The sequence below is a fragment of the Electrona antarctica genome (genome assembly GCF_951216825.1).
Source record: "Electrona antarctica genome assembly, chromosome: 23".
Taxonomy (NCBI): Eukaryota; Metazoa; Chordata; class Actinopteri; order Myctophiformes; family Myctophidae; genus Electrona; species Electrona antarctica.
In genome coordinates, this window is record NC_136804.1 from 17,361,436 (window position 1) to 17,381,775 (window position 20,340).

Sequence of the window (20,340 nt, forward strand, 5' to 3'; positions counted from 1 at the left end):
CTGCAAGTATTGCATGCTATTCATATTCTACATGGTCCCCAAAACAACAGACATGCAATAATTAAATACATTCAGTACCACTGCCAGGTATGTTTCTTAGACATTTCCTCAATGTTATATACAGACTTTCCGTAATGCCTTTTTCTTTACTGCAAGGGGGAAAAAAGAAATATCAACTTTCCTGTCTGTTTTTATGTAATTTATAGTCATGCAGCCAACATCACACAGTGACTCTTTGGTTCTGTCACTAGTGGGTGCCATAAAATACTAGGATGGAACCGAAAATGTTGTCCTGTATAGGAAGGTTTGTGGTCTGGAATGGTGGCCATCTCTCTCTGAAGTGTACAGTAGCTCACAAACTAGATTTGTCAAGCTATAAATGCATCCTACCTCACTTCAACTTTAACCAGTTTCAACCTGGCATCCCTATGTTTGGGCATGTCACTACAGCTATCACAGAATGCAGTGTTCAATTTACAATCAACCATCAATATGTTTACTGATGAGCCATGTCATGGAACTCCTAGTTTTAGCTACAAATGCTGTGTTGGCGTCTAAATGTCTTACTCCGAGGCCTCATGGATGGAGAGCTTCCTTGGTAACACTTTCAGGGGGAGGGACATGTAGGTCCCAAATGTTGGAAAGACAACATCGGTGAAAGTGTGTCTGAAGGTGTGTAGGTGTGTGTTAGAATCAAGGTCAAAGAAGGACAGCATTCCTTTGAGCCAGTCTAGCTGGACCCTGATCCTCTGGACCTTCTGCTTAACAGAGAGTTTAGTGGACACTGCTCCTGTTGAGCTTGCTTTGTAATTGCCATCACGAAACCCTATTAGCCAACATCTACCCTGCAACTTCCTCGGGTAACCCTCTTCTGACACGCCAAGTTTCCAGGATGAATGGTCACCAACCTCAACCTCCCAACTGTGAGTCCCTGACTTAAAGCCATCAGAACCTTGGACATAGAGATTGCCACACCGCTCAGGTTTATCAGGAAGCTGCTGTGGCAAACAAAGTTTCACACAGGTCAGGTCTTCAGACAGGCTGAGTCTATCATGAGCAGTGTTTGGATCCAGAATAACAGGAGTCCAAGAGATAATATTCTGCATCTTGGCCCAGACACGGTAGGTCAGGTTGCCCAGGTGTTGAGCCACATCCATCAGTGCTCCATGGACTGGCCGTGGGTTCGGCAGCTTGACTGTGAGCTGGACATTTTCCACTGTGGCCTTGTAGTTCTGCAGGAATGAAATGTCATCGTTGACTTTCAATTGGTCCTCAGCAGCTCTGATTTTCACCAAAAGCTTCGCCTTAATTTTGCTCATCCACTTAATGTGGCCCTTCATCACCTGACTCTTCTGTGCCTCTTCCTTCCTCATTGCAAGGAGCATGGAATCCTCTTTCCGTTGTAGAAAATGGTGAAGCTTCTTAAACTGCTCTTTCATCTGTTTCTCTATGTGCTGAGCCTGGACCTTAATGTGTTTTTCTCTTTTATACCAGTCTGTTTCAACTTTATCAAGGACCTTCATTTTCTCCTGTAAGGGATTAAGTAATTTCTGGAGTTCCACTTTGAGCTCTAATGTGGCCTCATCAATGGGTCTAAACCTGTGGTTGTTGTGTTTTTTAGAATCCCGACACACGAGACACGTAGGAACTTTGTCTTCCATGCAGAAAAGCCTGAGTTTCTGGCCATGTGCAACGCAGACACCGTCCGACCTCTCTGACAAAGCACTCCGTCTCTCACACAGGTTCTTCAACACCAAATTGGTAATAGGTTCTTCCTTGGAGCATGTTCTACAAACAGGACATTCCTTAGTTGGTTTTCCTGTCCACCATTCCTGTAGACAGCATTTGCAGAAGCTGTGGCTACATGACAAGATAACCGGATCTTTATAGATCTCATGACACACAGCACAGTGGAACTCCTCTTCCTCCTCCTGAGTCGAATTGGAAGCCATCAAGTCTGCTCGTAGCCCTTCCACTGGTATTTTACCTGAGGCCGGGTCACTGGTGCTTTTCAACGTTACAGCAGGAGAATGTGGCAGACAGTGAAGTGTCCGAGTGTGTTTTTTGTGCCAGGTAAATCAGGAGTTCAGTTTATAGGCCTATCGCACAGCCCGTTTTTCACCGGTTTAACTTTCTTAAGACTTGTAACTTGTACAAATCCCAATATTAGTCGGTACAAATGAACTAACAGCTGTCATTTTCCCTTTCTCTTCCATGTGCCCTGTTCCTTCCTCTGTGAATGAATCTCACCGCTTCAATAGGTAAGAGCATTTATAAAGATACATATCTTTTTTGTCTTTTTCTGCCTTTATTGATAGGTTGAAACTAAGTAGACTGACAGGAAATGGGGAGAGAGATGGGGGGGGAAGACACGCGGCAAAGGCCGTCAGGATCGGGAGTTGAACCCGCTGCACGCCGCCAGGCTGACTCGGCAGCCTAGGTGCCCAGACGGTTGAGGTAACCGTCCGGGCCGGTAATTTTGCACCTTGCAGGAATCCATGGCGTTAATTTGTTTTAATGGAGTTGTTAGTTTGTTGCTGAGAGACTTAGAGGCCAGAACACACCAGTCAGTGGACAGTGTTTGGTCTGTGACAGAGGTGATCAAGCCACACTTTACGTGTGTGTGTTTGTGTGTGTGCGCGTCCTAACTTTGTTAGGACTCTAGTAACTCAAATCGCTCGGTCACACATTTCCCAATTACTTGTGTAAAGCTGCCTGGGCCCTCGGCTTCAATCCCCATTAACCTTCCCAGCTAGGCGCTCATTCTGTCAGATCCACATTAACCTTCAGTGAGAGCTGGTCTTCGTCTCCCCCATTAACCTCCAAACAGGAACCCTTCTTCACCAAAAAAGTGTCCCGTTCATTAAACTGGTCCTCTCTCTGTCCCTCAACAACGCATTCCAGACTCATTTGATTTAACTGTCAACGAAGGTATGCTGAAATTAAGGTCATGTGCGGAGACAGCTGACTGAGCGAAGCCACGTTCAGAGCAGCTGTGTGTGTGTGTGTGCTTGTATTACTGTACTTGGCCAAATGTCCTCACAAGTTTATTAGAATTTGACGAGGGAGGACCATGTTCCTGTTCCTCACAGGTTAAGTTAAATGTTTTTCTTTATGATTAAAAACATTTTGGCTTACGATTTTAGAAGTTAAGTTTGGGGATAGAGATTTATACGTTGTTTGCAATTGTTGTGCGCTGAAAATAGCAGATCTACAAGCTTTCGTGTTGCAGCGCGACACATTGTTAGCTCAGCTCAGCAGGCAGATCAGCTATATTTTCTGTGTGAGCATGAAAAAACTGTGTGCGTGCGTGCGTGTGTGCATGCGTGAGTGCAAATGGCCCCAGACCCCATTTGTTTTCAGGTGTAGTTGGTCTGAATTCAGGTCAGGAGTGCTATTATTATAACACACACACACACACTGGCTTAACAGAAAATACATAGGTAGCAGGTCCGTTTCCTGTCCTGGTCCATTTTCCTATAGCTTCCTTTGATTGGTTCTGCTGCAGCAGATTTGAACAGGAAACACGTGAAGGTGCTACGTGAGTGTTTTCCCGTTCAGATCTGTTGCTGAGCCAATCAAACTAAAGCCTGACCGATATATCTGTCCGGCCAATATATCATCGTCATTTTCTTTTTTGAGTGGTGCAACCACTCCTTTACGGAGCTATGTTTGTCCCTGGGTCCCCCACACAGTAACTCTGTCATTTCTCAACCGTTTCGGACACGGGGCGGCTCGCCGGAACCGGCCCGACCCCCTGGGCACGTTCCTGGGGGTCTGGATGTTCCGAGGACCACCCGGGGAACCCCTTATGCTAACTCTGTCATTTCTCGACCGCTTCGGAGGCGGAGCGGCTCGCCGGAACCGGGCTGGCACCATGGGGTTCCTGGGGGTCTGGATGTTCCGGGCGACCCCCCGGGGACCCCCACACGGAGTTGCACCACTTTTTTCTATATTACATAGTATACAGCAGTCTGGCAGGAAATGGGGAGAGAGAGATGGTGAGTGACACGTAGCAAAGGTTGTCGGGGATTGGCATTGGAAACTGAGTTGCCACGTTGTCAGGCTGCATCAGTAGTGCACAGACCACTACGCCAGCCGTCCGGGCCATCATGGGACTTTTTTGACGACATTCGTACAGGTATAGGCAGTTATGACGTGTACCGATTTTAACCTATTAAGACAGTTCTCACACTTTCAAGAAATGTTCAAAAACATCCGAGCTGTGAGCTTGTGTCTGCTATTTTTGAATAGCCAAACAAAAATTAAAATCACACAGATGCTTTCCGGGTTTTGATGGGTATTAAAATGGGTATTAAAGCCCTATATCAGCCTTTGGCCATGTCATTCTGGGTGAAAATGTAAAAAATAAAATTAGCAGATCAAAACAGTTTAGCAGATAGAATCTCACAAACGTACTGTGAGCTTGTAGATCGTCTCTTTTTTATAACTGACACACAGCAAAGCCCGCCAGGAACAGGACTCAAACCCGTGATGTGCTATACCGCAGTCAGGCTGCATCAGGAGCCTATAGGTGCCCTGCCTGGACTGCAAAACAAATAAACATGACCTTTTGACGAACATGATGCCTGAGCATTTCTGACAGTTTGTTCTCGGGCATGGCTTCAGGGCTCGTTTCAAGGCCAATCAAATATCTTATTTCTTATTTGTCTTCCACGAGTCATCAGACATTTCTGAGTCATAGCCGTCGACTCTTCATCTGTCGGTTTTCGTTACCCGTCGGTGTTCTAGCATTAACGTCTGCAGCCAAGCCGCACAAAAATGCAGAGATTAGAGATCAGCGCTGTCACGGCAAGGTCTCTGCGGATACACACACGTAAAAGTCGATGGTGTGTGCATCTCATTTGCCTGTCGCCGTCTTCTCCCGCCGTGGTTGATCACTGCAACGCGTGACAGCTCTGCCTCCTGTTCGATAAACAATGAGCTATCTGAGGGCTCTGAACTTGACTAGGAGGGGGGGAAATAGCTGATCTATATAAAACAATGAGCTATCTGAGGGCTCTGAACTTGACTAGGAGGGGGGGAAATAGCTGATCTATATAAAACAATGAGCTATCTGAGGGCTCTGAACTTGACTAGGAGGGGGGGAATTAGCTGATCTATATAAAACTCACAATGTGTCACCGATGTGACGTGTTGTTGTGACTGTGAGCTTATAGATCGGCTATTTTCGGCACACGACACCGACATACGACAGAGCATAAATCTGGCATTAGGAGAATGTAATAGATTTATGATTTACTCTCGCGCGTGCGCCTGCATGTTTGTGCGTGTGCGCACAGTGTGCATCTCTGAGGCTTGTACCTGTCCTTGGCGTTGTGGTTTGCCATGCTCAATGGTGTGTGTCCGTTCACTGCTGCATGCTTAATTTAAGTGGCCTGTTGTCACACACACACACACACACGCACGTATAAACACGCACACACACACACACACACACACACACACACACACGCACACACACACAGGGGCGCATTAGGAGAAGCGTTTGGTTTAGTCGGGTCAGTGAGCTTGTGATCACCCAGAGGTGTGTTCGCTCAGATGTGTCACGACGAGGCATAAAAAATAAAAATGAACAAGAGGCTATTCTGCTGAGCGATGAAGGGGTGAAAGAATAGCAAAGAGTGGATAAAACAAAAAGAATAGGAGCGTGAGGGCACCAGAGAATGAACGGTGGGGGCAAAAAGAAACCCTGGAAACTGGGAACAGGCAGGGAACTGAAGAGAAGAATAGATTATACTGTCACTGTCGACTGGAAAGAAACCTTGTATGATGAAAACGTTACTTTTCAGGAAATGGAACAAAAATAACCCGTGTTCCAATTCCAAATGGATCCAATTAATTACTCACACTGCCAACACATCCAAACTGTGTTTTCAGTGTTTTTCACTAGTTTTTCCACTTAGCTAACCTATGAACCACCTTGCAGATCCCTGTGAAGGAATTCACGTGGTCGCAAAACTCCGCCTCCGATTCACTTCCTGGTAGAGCCTTTTTTTAGAGACATATTTCTCTTCCCTGTATCTTTCCACGTTCTGCACCATACTCCTTGCTGTTTCGCAGATGCGCACTGCGGTTCACTTCCTTGTTTACGGCTCAGAAAGAATGGCTCGTATTTCCTAATCTAGGGAGCTCTCCATGGTTTTGACCAGATGGGCATACTTCTGTCTTCATTTCTGACTTCAACATGCCTCTCGTTTAGAATATTAATGCTTCTAGAGAGACTTTATCATAATCATCGCAAGGTAAGCAAGTAACATTATGCCTCCCGGTTTTTGTACGGAACGGAAAGGGGGTCTTTCAGAGTAAAGGCTGCCATGTCTGCCCGGCACCCCAAGCTCCTATTTTGAAAGAAATCCCGGCGCTCATTATGTTAATTAATGAGCTTAGGTCAGCTATTTTTGTTACCTTTGCGTGGCACTGTTAATTCACAAAAAAGACAAAAACAAGTTGAACATAGGAGGTTTCTGCCAAACGGTGACAATATGAGGTTAGGACATAAAGCCCACCCGAGCCCACCCACCCTCCCCCATGGCTGGGAGACAAAGCCAGTGAAATGAATGAATGAAGAGGAGGATGATGGTGTGATGAAGAGTTCAGGTGCAGCCTGCAGCAGGACATCAGAGCATCTTAAATCCCATGGCGTTTTCAGATTCCTACATCAGCACCACTTTGTTCGTTCTTATATTTAGAAAATATGGACTTGGCAAATACATATATTTAGGTTCCAGCAGCTGTAGTGGAATGTTGGCCGGCTTTTAGTCCTGTCTTGTTATATTTAGTAAATCTGTAAATATATTTAGGTTCATTCAGTGGTGGTGGATGCAGCGGTGGTAGCAGTCTGCACTGCTAGAAAATATGACATGACTGCATTTATAATGTATAAATACAATTCATTCTTGTCATCTTCTATATTTACTTATAACGATGATGAGTGGAAGTTTGCTTTTCGTTTCCCCGAGAAGCATATGTGCTGATTGGGAGGAGGGCGTGTGGTATCCATGCCAACCATGATGTAAACGTGTCCCAGTAGTCTGTCCACTCTGGGACTCTTGGCAGAGGAAACTCTGGGACAGGTACAGTAGTGTGTGTCCCAGCCGTGAACGGGCCTTTCCGCTCCAGTCTCACACACAATTGGCGACACCCCCCCTTCTGTGGCGCACGCGGGACAGCCTCTCACATGAGCGGACCGCACAAAATGACTCCCTATACCCTGCGAAACTAGGTGGCACCGTTGGGGTCAAAAGTAGCAGATACGAGATCAAAATGATGCGTTTTGCATCAGCTATTTTCAGTAAAGAGATTTGGTGTAGAGGGGGAAAAAAGCGGCATAAACGCTCAGCGCTCAGGACGGAGATTAATCACAGGACGGAACATTAATGATATCATAACCGAGCGCACCGCTCTACAGGCTGGGAGCGCCTGTTGGGCAACATTCAATGTCATTTCCGGCTGGGACGTCATCCAAAGTGGAGTGGTCCCCCTCCATTTTAGTGGATGAGATCGAAAATTTTAAAACGTGAATAACTCTTGATCTAAATCAATCTGTCCAATTCTTTTTTTTTTTTAAGATATTTTTTTGCGGCTTACGCCTTTTTATTGGTTTTTGAAGGGACAGACAGTAGGCTGACAGGAAACGGGAGAGAGATGGGGGAAGACATGCAGTAAAGGCCGTGTCGGGCTCGGGAGTCGAACCCGCGGCACACTGCGACTGGATTACCAGTCGGGTGCCCAGACGGTTACGCCACCGCCTGGGCAATCTGTCCAATTCTAACCAAAGATTATGTTTTTGACGTCCCATCGCGCTCCCGTCGCTTATCGCGTTAGAAGTAATCATACTGTTGTTGCCGATCGCCTCGGGGGTGTTTCCATAGAGTATATAAAAGGATAGAGACTGAACTGGCACGAAGCTCCGCCCCCCCAGCTATTCATGTCAGTGGAAGTTGCTCAGTGGCGTTTTGAAGCACCCGGAAGACTGCCGGAAGTACCGTCTCAGAACGTCTACTTCCGCATTTGACCACCAAATTTTGGTGGTCAAATGCGGAAGTGCAACCGAGCGCTCAATGTTAAAGCCCAGCTGCACGGGGTTTCCCGGTCATGAATACACGGGTCCGCCTGTAGTCCCTCCTACCACTAGGGCCCAGAGCTTCAACGTTGAATAGCCTCACTGGCCCCTTGGGTGTTTCGGCTACATCTTCAGCTACATCCAAGATGGCGCCTTGTGCACCTTGAAATGGGCCCTGAAGAAACAAATCGCTGGGGTTACAAATACCCCCGGGCGTTCTAGGTGTTAACTAAGTACACCGGGTTTAAGTGGTAATGACCTATTTTCCAAAATTACAAAAAAGAAATCTGTCACCTACATGCCCAAAAGGAGGACGTAAGGCTGAAAGTAGTTAAATGCATCCTGCCCACTGTGATCCAGTATACATACATACCGTCACAGTTATCCACTGTACTACTGTAGTTGCATTTTTACAGTTACAGTCGAGGACTTCATGCGCACATTTAATTTCCCCAGGGTTATAAGTGTAATTAACTTTCTGTGGTTTGTCACGGTCTAATCTGAATAAAAACTTCTACTTGTGTGGTACAATTAGATACCTACAGGGAAATATGCAATTCTGGAAAACCACTGGCAAAGGTGAACTGTGTTCATGTGTGCACACATGTAAGATAATTAATTTGGGGTACATATCAAAGATGCGTATAGGACTCAAATGCTTTTCTTAAAGTGACCCTAACACAAAGTATTTGGCATCAAAGGGGTGTAAATTTAAATGATCAATATTAATCATTGCTATAGTATTTTGTTCAGTAACAGGGGTCTCCCCGTCTCTCCAGCACAAATCGGAATATCAATTTAATCCAAGAGACCTCTTGGACCTCGAGGATTAACAAGTGAAATTGGAAGTGACAAAACAAAACAAGCAGACAAAATTGGAACTGGATCTCTATAACATTTAAAATTATAAATCATCTCTGTGGAGTTCTCACTCCTGAATTGATTGGATAAAATCATAATCCCCTTATTATCTTTAATTTAAGATGATATATTCTTTTTATACAAACTGGCCATATATGGAGCGTATCTTGAGTGTACAGGGTTTGATGAGGTCAGATCAAGATATGGAATGTCAGAACAGGTCAGCTCCATATGAGATCTAAGGGTGGCAGCGGGGGCAGTGTATTGAATATACAGGGTTTGATGAGGGCCCAGGTAGCGTCAGGCCTTAATTTTCGGGCCTATTGAGAACTCTAGTTTTCGCCTGCTGCTGGGCGCAGATGCACAAATAACTTTGGGGCGGGCCCGTCTAGGGTTTGAATGGACAGGTATCAGTCAAAAGGGAGACATCGAAAAGGAAGGATGGATGGGGAACGATCAACATATGGAATGTCAGAACAGGTTCTGACATATATCCATATACTAATATTGATGACATCAGGGATCTCCATAAATGGGCTTAATTGTGACCGCACGTCACATTTACTATGACATCAGGCTTTCCCCATGTATGGGGATTTTGAGTGACGGGAAATGCATGATTCCATAGTTAACTGTGACCTTTGCGGCAACCACAGTGGTTATCTTGAGACTGTAACAATGTGATCATATATTGGCATTCCCATATATGGGCTCAATATTGATCACAGTCAGGGATCTCCGTATATGGGCATAACAGGGATTGTATTAGGGTATCAGCTGGGAATGCCCATGTATGGAACCTTTTCACGTGATGTCACGATGATGTCACGATGACCTGGGCACCTGGGTGCTTGCCTGGGGTGACCACTGATGTCACATGATGTCACGATGACCTGGGCACCTGGGTGCTTGCCTGGGGTGACCAGGGGACTGATGTCACGTCATGTCACGATGACCTGGGGGCTTGCCTGGGGTGAGCGACGGGGATTTGAGTTGGGTGACGTGTCAGAGTGACGGGGATTGTGGGTTATGAAACGCAAGGTTTCATAGTTATGACTGTTGCGACCTCCGCGGTCGGAACTATACATACAGGTAGGTGGGATTTCTGAAGCCAACTGTTAACTTGCATACGAGTGCAATTGCTGTGTTTTTCTTGACCACATTGAAAGAATATACTCCATTACAAAGCCTCCGGTGAAGGTGCAGTATACCGTGCATTGTCCATAATATGAATATAAGGCTCTTTGATCTCAGTGCCTGAAGTTCTTCTAATCTTCTAAGGGCCTTTGACAGAGCGGCTGGGAGCATTTTATCTGTGTAGTTGTAGAAGTGCTGATGTAAATAAAGTAAAAAAAAATCAGAAGAAGCATTATTCATATCTGCTGTTAGACCACCTGGTCTCTGAAACAGGGGAACCTCGGCTTTCATGAGTTACATTGATCTCAAGGGTCTCTATGGAACACACACGCATGCACGCACGCATATGCGCGCGCACACACACACACACACACACACACACACACACACACACACACACACACACACACACACACACACACACACACACACACACACACACACACACACACACACACAGCTGGTTTCAACCAATATTCTCCAATATGCTAGTTTAATGAACATTTTAAACACATTTGAAAAAGCATTCCGATGTATCTTTGAAACAATTTGAGTCAAAATATTTAGCAAATATTATATTTCGCTCCTCTGCACAGAAGTTGTGACCACACAAGTACTCATTACAAACATGACATCAGCAGATGAATGTGCTCTTTCCAATGAAGCGTGTCTGTTGATTCTCCAATGGACCTAATGAGTTGGACAGAGTCTCACACAGAAGACGCATGGAACTTAATGGTTCAGAGCAGTCATCACAGTATGCAGCAGTGGTTCTCAAACATTTTCATGTCAAGGACCCCTAAATTAATAGATATTAATAGATATTGCACCGGCAGCCGGTGGGGGGACCCCCCATACAGTACAATGTGCGTTGTTAAAATGTTTCAACAGCATTTTTCTCGAGGATATTTTGATCATATAAAATTGCGTTGTGAGCTTGTAGATCTGCATTCTTATTTATTTATTTTTTATTTTTTTTGCTCTTTTAGATTTTTACAAAAAGGTAAAAAGGGATGCCTGTAATAGGGACGCCAGGGTTAATGTAGCAAACATACAGTATTATTTTTTCATTGTCATGCTATCAAACATATCTAGATTTCCCAAAAGGAAATGTATGTATTTAATTCATTTTGACCAGAAGCGGGAAATAAAACATATCCCCACCGGACATCAAAATGAATTACCAGAGGCATGCATTTCCCCCTCATCTCATCCCTACTGCCACTCTGCCAGTAGATACTGGCTGATAGTTTGATATCACTTCAATCAGGGATTATAGATATTTCCACCAGAGGACATTTACCTGGACATTTTTCTATTCTATGAGGCAGGGGTTCTCAACCCGTGGGTCGCGACCCCTCGGGGGGTCGCCAAATTATTTTGGGGGGTCCCCAAAATATTTTCCAAAAAAAAAAAAAAAAAAATTATTTTCACGATTTTTCAAAAATAGCAGACCTACAAGTTCATAGCGCGCCACTCGGTGGCGCGCTATGAGCTTGTAGATCTGCTATTTTTCAATAGCTAAATTATAACAATGCTTAAAACATCAAAAATGTTTAACCTTAAACCAAAATGGTTTAAGGTTATTGTAGCAGTCAATTTATATTGGGGGGCGGGCGGGGCGGGGGTCCCGAGACATTGCCAAAGCATTTCCGGGGGTCCCTGGCCAAAAACGTTGAGAACCCCTGTTCTATGAGGAACATGGAACCAATGACAAATGGCTGCAATCTTTCAGTGGTGGAAAGTAACTATAAGTACACTCAAGTTCTGAGCTACAGTCGATTTGTAAGGTATTTTTACTTGGGTATTTTATTTATTTATTTTTAAATACCTTATACTTCTTCACTACATCTCAGAGGCAAATATTGTACGTTTTACTCCACTCTAGCTTTTTATTAATACAATTACTGCGTTGTAAACCTATTTAAAAAAAAAAAAAACGTGACACATTTTGAAGGAATAAAATAATTTTAATTTACTACTTTTTCAAAGGTTTTTGAAGTCAAAAGTCTTTTACCTACAGTAGGTACACAAATCAGAGTACCTCTTCCACCACTGCAAATGACAAATGGCTGCAATCTTTGTTCTGTCCTTGGTTCCTCTGCTGCCAGACCAAGGAAGAGACTGATTAGAGAGAGAGAAAGATGGGCGAGACGGCTGAGAATCCATCATGGCTGCATTGTTCACATGTGTCTGTTCTCTGCTCCGCCGCCTAATTAGTGTGATGGATTTTGAACCCAGACCGCAGACACATGAAATGGTCCGGTCTGTACCTCTTGACCAGCCAACTGGTTTGTCTTCGACTCCTTGTCGATGTATTCTCTTTCCTTCAATCCAGCTTCCGTTCATTCAGGCCTTTTGTTGCTCCTTCTGTTTTGCTTTTTGACGTCCCCTACGGTTCACACCCCGTCTTGAACTGTACAATGATGGACAATAGAGTTTTGTTTAACCACTGAAGCTCTATTCAGAAATAAATATAATAAATTAATAAAAGAGATTGGCAATTTTTGAAAATCCTTAAAAGCTTTTGAAAGATGTTCACATTTGCACTGTGTACATGGGGAGATCGCTGTCTGCCACCTGTGAATTTTATTTTTGTTTATTTTTTATTTTGTTCTGTCACAAACACATGAGTTCAATCAATTCTTAAAACATAATCAATGTTTTTTATAATCAATCGCCATTTTATGTGACGTCTAAAAAAACATGGACCTTTAACGACAAAGTAGGGACTGCACGTTGAAAGTGGGTAAAAATCAGGACACATCGGCTGCAGAATTGCAGATTCCGATACCTTCAATCAGGATTTATGTAACAGGGTTCCAAATGGACCTTTACATGTCTGTAAGTCAGAGTGTAGAAATGGAACTTACGGGTCCATTTGAGTGATCTCGGATTTATGGGGGTCCTTGAGAGGTAAACGTTTGAGAATCACTGCTCTAATTGACCATTCCAATTCCAACAACACTCTGGGTCCGACTCCGTACGGCTCTCCATCTCTCGTGGTCAGGGACATGCATTACGGCTGCTCTCGTGTCCTAGCAGAGAGCTAATTGCGACCACCTGCTGTCCATGTCATGGGGTCTAATTGAGTTCCAGTTAGAGGCGGGAGGGGCAGCAGATGGGGCAGTTAAACTACTTGCTGGACAGAAAACCAGACTGAGTGGACTCTCCACACCTCAATTAAAGAGGTGGCTGCCTGCTGGCTCCGTTCATTGCACTGACCACATGCTCCTTGGGACTCGGGAGGGGTTTGACTCCAACTCCCCTCATGTCTCTCCTCTTCTCTGTCCTCGATTTCATGTCTCTTTGCACTCTTCCTGTCGAAGTTAGAAGAAACACATGAACGATAGCATACCCTATTCTGAAGCAGACATTTGTCGAAAATTGACGTTCTACAAGCTTGTGATCGACTTAAACAGATTGGGTGTAGAGGGAATTGTATTGATCCTGCAGGGGAAAACTATAGCCTGGAACCAGACTAATATACCTATAAACTATAGCCTGGAACCAGACTAATATACCTATAAACTATAGCCTGGAACCAGACTAATATACCTATAAACTATAGCCTGGAACCAGACTAATATACCTATAAACTATAGCCTGGAACCAGACTAATATACCTATAAACTATAGCCTGGAACCAGACTAATATACCATTAAAACTATAGCCTGGAACCAGACTAATATACCTATAAACTATAGCCTGGAACCAGACTAATATACCTATAAACTATAGCCTGGAACCAGACTAATATACCTATAAACTATAGCCTGGAACCAGACTAATATACCTATAAACTATAGCCTGGAACCAGACTAATATACCTATAAACTATAGCCTGGAACCAGACTAATATACCATTATACCAATATGAAAACTATAGCTTGGAACCAGACTAATATACCATTGAAAACTATAGCCTGGAACCAGACTAATATACCATTATACCAATATGAAAACTATAGCCTGGAACCAGACTAATATACCATTGAAAACTATAGCCTGGAACCAGACTAATATACCATTGAAAACTATAGCCTGGAACCAGACTAATATACCATTGAAAACTATAGCCTGGAACCAGACTAATATACCATTGCAAAAGAAAAATTGCCCTTGACAGATTAGTTTAATATCTGTGCTGTGATAGTCAAGATGCATAAACTTGCATAAAGGTGAATATGGAAACTATAAAGGTGATGTGATTGTGACACAGGCCTATATATTTTGATAATTTAATAATGTGATCCTTTTAAATGAAATATATTGATAATAGAGGCTTTGCTTTTAATAGGCTTCTGTATCTTAAATTCAAACTGAGATTATGTTTATTATAAAACCAGGCAATTATGGATCTGGGGTTTGATCATGTGACCAGCCTCAGCCTGTGACGTCTGTCATCGATGACCTATAACTCAACATTTGGGTGAGGTTTCAGACTCACACTGTCACAGGCTCATTTAATTGCATTAGAAAATAAAAGTTGAATATTTCACAAAGTGTCAAACTTGTAGTGAAAGAAAACGAGTGGTTGCACTTCTACAGCCTACTCTGCACAATATGCTTGGCACTTATCGGTCCGGTGGTTTGCGAGATTAGCTCCAGAAACACAGACAAGACAGCCAAGACCCTTTTCTAGATGGCTAGTCTCCTGCATAGCCATGCTGTAAGCGATGGCATGGCACATTTTGTCTAAGATACTCCTAGTGTTCAGCTTAAGAAGACAACTGAGCTCAAGGCCTCATCAGGTATTGTGGCATGAAGACGTATGTCTTAATGTGAGGTGAGGTGAACCTTGGCTGAAAGATGCATGTAGGTTAATAATATCAGGTAGATATATATTAGAAACTTTACCTCGCGTAAACAATGTCTTTAACATGTTGTGTTATATATTGTTTTGCTACAGTTTAGGTCAAGTAGTAGGCCCAGGCAACTGTGTGGGCTTGTTTCAGCTTCACTGTAATATTGTCTTGAAGAATAATGTTTTTGCTTTAGCTGCTCAGTTTAAACACTGAAGCTATAATAAGTAGGGCATTATTTTGCCCAAAAATCTAAAAAGTTGAAATACGGAGATACAAGGTTTCTCCCCGAAAACGATGTATGAAGACAGACCAAAGCTGGACAAATCTTTGTCATGGCTCATTTATTCGTGGTTTGCGGTGCCTTCTCGACTTACTTTTTAATTGTACTATAAAGCTCATTAGAACTTGTCTCTGAAGTGCGTTTGGTTGATTGATGTATTAATTTTAGAAAAGACCTCCCACCCATAGGATTGAGAGAGATGCTGTATTAATTAACTTTCTGGTCTTTTTGCTAGTTGGAATGTGACCTCCATTTCAAATGGGGGACGGATTAGTGGGGTTGCTTCTGCAGGAAAAGAAAAAACCAGCCCAGGGATTTAGGGGCTTAATAAAGTCTGATGTTAAATAATGCGTCCATCACACTAGATTTCCAGTTTCCCAAAACAATACAACAAATCTTTGGCCAACAGAGAGATAATATTTCTGTCAGTATTTATTTTCTCCATTCTGTCAAACGCCTGATCATAATTATTTGGGCTACATTTACAGAAATGTTATATTTAATTTAAACATTATTTCCTGGTTGTTTTCCAGACTCTTTTAACCACTTTTAACATGGATTCCTTATTTAGGGCATTTAGAGAAAACGTTTTGATTTGCCAAAACCTAAAAGACAAAGAGAAATGTTATTTTTACTATTGTGTTCCGATGATCATTGCTGAAAACACAATGAAATCATTAATCGCAATTAATAGTGTGACCATTAATTGGCTGCTAAATGATCATGATGGTGACACAGCTTCAGTTATTGACACACCATACATCATACTGTAGATGACGGTACTACGGTAGCAATCTGTCATGTCAGTTTAGTGACATTTTTCAACCCAGCCTCATCTCTGACCATTTCTGTCCACTCTCAAAACAACAGCCAAAGGCCTCATGTCCCCTTTGTCAACACAACTCAACCCAGCTTATATGTTAGAATGTGTTCATTTGCTTACTCGGATGAACCGCAGCGACGATCGAGAGACAATGAGTGGATGGAAGAATTATGATTCTATCCATTCTACTAGTTCCTGTCCTTTGTGAACTGCCACTTGATTCAGAGTCCCACATGGGTGTTGTTTTGGAAACCTGCACCCAAAAACCGCACCCGGCCCTGCTATCCGACAGCTGTGAATTAATTTGCAAGGCCCCGAACCGCGCCCTAATTCAAATCAGTCCATTACATCAGTTATTTATTGGCTCCCAGGACAGCCAAAAGCAATCAAGCAAACATTCGAAACACTTTGACTACAGAGGAGTGAGCGGACTGACAACAGTAGGCTACACTGATGCAAACTTTCCGCTGTCTATAAATCTGTCTAAAACATCTGAACTCACTCCGAGTCTGGGTAAATATTACTGCACGTTAAACATTGACATCCATGTTTTACTATGTTGCATTTAGTGTTACAAACTTTTCACTGTTTACAAATCTAACCCTAACATCTCTACATGCTTTAGCATAGGCTAATTACCACATTATGTTAAATATTTACGTTTCACCGAACTACATTAACATTGATGTAAACACCATGCTGTCTATAAATCTGTCCCGGGAACATCTGTACTGATGTGCTTTACCACAGTCTAAACATGATGATAAACATATACAGTAAAGTAAACATGATGTTGAACATGAACAAACATGTCAGTAGACAGTAGTTTGTCTGCTCCTCAACATAATTGAAGGCTACGCAAAGAAGACGGCAGTAACCTGTCGTATGGGAGTAGGCCTTGCATAGACTCTTGGTAATAGGCTCTAAATATTGTATGCTCTCAGGATGCTATTGAAACTGTTTGGGGTCACTATTGATGACTCACTGTCATGATCCACTCAGATTAATAATACAGTAATGAGAATGAGTAATGGCATCTCTCTGCCATTATAAGCAGCGCTCATCTGCTAACTAACGCAACAATTAGACTAGTCATACAATCTCTAGATCTGTCAACTCTGAACTACTGTCCTGTTATCTGCTCTAGTGCATCAAAGCAATAACGTGGCAAACTTCAGCTCGCTCAGAAGTCAGAACAGAGTGGCAAGACTAGCACTTCACTGCTACAGTTGGAGGCCATCGATATTGTCCTTTTCTTTTTGCTGAGGTTTGCGTGATCTGCGCAAAAGGACAGTTAACCCATTTTGGGCGGGAACCCCTTTTGGTGTTTTAAACATTGTTATAATTTAGCTATTGAAAAATAGCAGATCTACAAGCTCATAGCGCGCCACCGAGTGGCGCGCTACGAGCTTGTAGGTCTGCTATTTTTGAAAAATCGTGAAAATATTTATTTCAGAAAACTGGAGGATTTAGAAGGATTTTTTAAAAATTTTGAGGTCAGGCCTAAATGGGTCAAATGATAAGGGACAATATCAGTGGCACCCAACTGTATGCATGCCAAGCTGTCATGGGGCTATAGATGAAAGCCTTATTCTGTTATTAAAGGACGTGTACTCCTCACAGAACCCCATCAGTTTGTTTTTACAGCTATTACCTGCAAATGATGGACAATTGGTTATAATGGTACTGGTAGACAGGCACTAAGTGGTCACTTTACCTCTGCCCACAGAGCCAATGCACTTAAGGAAATGGTAATGTGCAGAGTCATTGCATAATGGGATGTGCTCTCCTCTCCCCACATTTGACTCCAACAAGAAATTAATTTGGTTTAAAAAAGAAACTTAAGGAAGCAATGCTCAGAAATAAAATTTGATTACCGGTAGGTTGTTATTATTGTTGGAATTTACGTACAGACAAACCTGTTTTTTATTTTTATTTTTTACTGTTAACCCATTCAGGCCTGACGTCGAAATAAAAAAAACGTTCGCTCTGAAAGAATATATATTCAAAGATTTGTGCCGCATTTTTACGATTTTTCAAAAATAGCAGACCTACAAGTTCATAGCGCGCCACTCGGTGGCGCGCTATGAGCTTGTAGATCTGCTATTTTTCAATAGCTAAAGTATAACATAATGCTTAGTTAAAACACCAAAAGGGGTTCCCGCACCCAAAATGGGTTAAAAGCTATAATATGACACAGATGCGTCCTCAGGTCTAAATGGGTTAATATAAATTGTGTTACTCTGAGGGATGGAATGGGTCTATTTATACCCATATTTTGGGGTGAACATTCAACGAAAATAACCTTAAAGGGTAAGACCACTTTTTTAGAGGTTTGGGTTGTTTTCTTACCTTATTATGGTCAAACTAGTCCAGTCCAGGAGTTATTTCGCTCCATAGTGCAGTTTTACAGAAAATAGCGTTATAAAAATACCAGCCCATTGACTTACATTGTACACTGAAACAGCTCTCAAAATCACTCTTTTAGTTCGTAAACAAACACAAACAAAGTTGTTTCAGACAATATAGAGCAACACCAAACCTCATGTGGTTTTTTTTTTTCATAAAAATGTTAACTTCCTGTTGATTTTACTATATGAAGATCTGGATCCGGATCCATGGATCCAGTCCGGGTTTTCTTCTGAATAAAAATGGACAAATCAACAGGAAGTTAACATTTTTATGAAAAAAAAAAACCACATGAGGTTTGGTGTTGCTCTATATTGTCTGAAACAACTTTGTTAGTGTGGTTGCCCTAACAGGGCAACCAGACTATTGTAATCGTAACACTTTATTATTAGTGTGGTTGCCCTAAAGGGCAACCAGACTATTGTAATTGTAACACTTTATTCACCCTGGAGTAACCTTTATTTTGAAATGCTACTCCTCCCACAGTTTTGACTGTACGCACTTGAGCCATATGTCAAATCGACCGGAAAAAATCAGAATGGTGTGCTTGTACTTTGCTAAGAGAAATGTTGTATAGTTTAATTGATATGAATTTATTCGTGCATTAAATCTCCCCATTGACATGAATGGGAAAATGCAAAAAATCACATTCAAGTATTTTTTCCTCTGAGACTGTAAGCACTATAGTTACAAAACTTGGAGGGTAGGTTCATAATAATTACTAAAATTAATTAACTTATAATGTTATCGGTCGGCCTCATGGTGGCGCTATAACAGCCCACTTTACGTTTTGGCTTATAACTCTTGAACCGTAGGTCGTAAAATCAAAATTATTTTTTCCCTGGATTCCTTGGGTCATGACGCATCTCCCCATATAGGCCACGCCCATTTGCGTCATGATAGATTTTCCGCCATTTTGAATTTGATCCAAAACACACTTTTTGCTTTTCCTCCTACAGATTTTGTCCAAATCTCACAAAAATCTGTACACATGATCTCCGGACCTTTCCGATGAAAACTCGAACGGCGGAATTTTGATAGTGCGTATCGTTCGGCCGTAATCGTCGTCCGAAGTTAGCAGGAGGGGCCTACTTTACAAAAAACGCCACAAATCACGAACGGAATGTCCAATCCATCCCAAATTTGAATCACTTGTTACGGGTGGGTTACTCAACCCAGAGCCAAAAGCAATTCCATTTTCATCCATAGGGGGTGCCTCAAATGCGAAAAATGTAACCGTTTGTCGCAAAAACATGATTTTTGGGGGATAATTCCCCTCCGAATTACTTACGCATGATCGCAGGGGCGACGTGACATTGTAATTGGCTGGCAATATCAGTGGGAGGGGCATATGTAAGCCACTGCGGCAACCACACTTTGCAATTTTTTAAAATTGCGACCTTTCTAGTTATTAGTGTGGTTGCCCTAACAGGGCAACCAGACTATTGTAATTGTAACACTTTATACTTTCATTTACTGGAGTAACCCTAAACTTTGTATCACTACTCCTCCCACAGTTTTGACTGTACGCACTTGAGCCATATGTCAAATTGACCGGCTTCATCGGGAATGGTGTGCTTGTATTTTTTTAAGATACATGTTATATAGTTTAATTGATATGAATTTATTAGTGATTTAAATTTCCCCATTGACATGAATGGGAAAGTGCGAAAAATAACATTCAAGTATTTTTTCCTCGGAGACTGTAAGGGCTATAGTTACAAAACTTGGAGGGTAGGTTCATAATAATTACTAAAATTAATTAACTTGTAATGTTATCGGTCGGCCTCATTGTGGCGCTATAACAGCCCACTTTACGTTTTGGCTTATAACTCTTGAACCGTAGGTCGTAAAATCAAAATTATTGTTCCCTGGCTTCCTTTGGTCATGACGCATCTCCCCATATAGGCCACGCCCATTTGCGTCATGATAGAT

At 42.5% G+C, this 20,340-nt stretch overlaps 2 protein-coding genes across 3 annotated transcripts in view; one reads left to right on the forward strand and one right to left on the reverse strand.

Moving 5' to 3' along the window:
• plxnb2a.1 (plexin b2a, tandem duplicate 1) overlaps nucleotides 1-20,340 on the forward strand; it is a 248,294-nt gene that overhangs the window by 46,441 nt on the left and 181,513 nt on the right. The window lies entirely within an intron of this gene.
• Nucleotides 564-2,085, reverse strand: LOC306916712 (nuclear factor 7, brain-like; the record flags this gene model as incomplete). Its single annotated transcript, XM_079494729.1, has 1 exon — nucleotides 564-2,085. The coding sequence occupies exon 1, from the start codon at nucleotides 1,950-1,952 to the stop codon at nucleotides 564-566; it is 1,389 nt and encodes a 462-aa protein (XP_079350855.1). The 5' UTR covers nucleotides 1,953-2,085.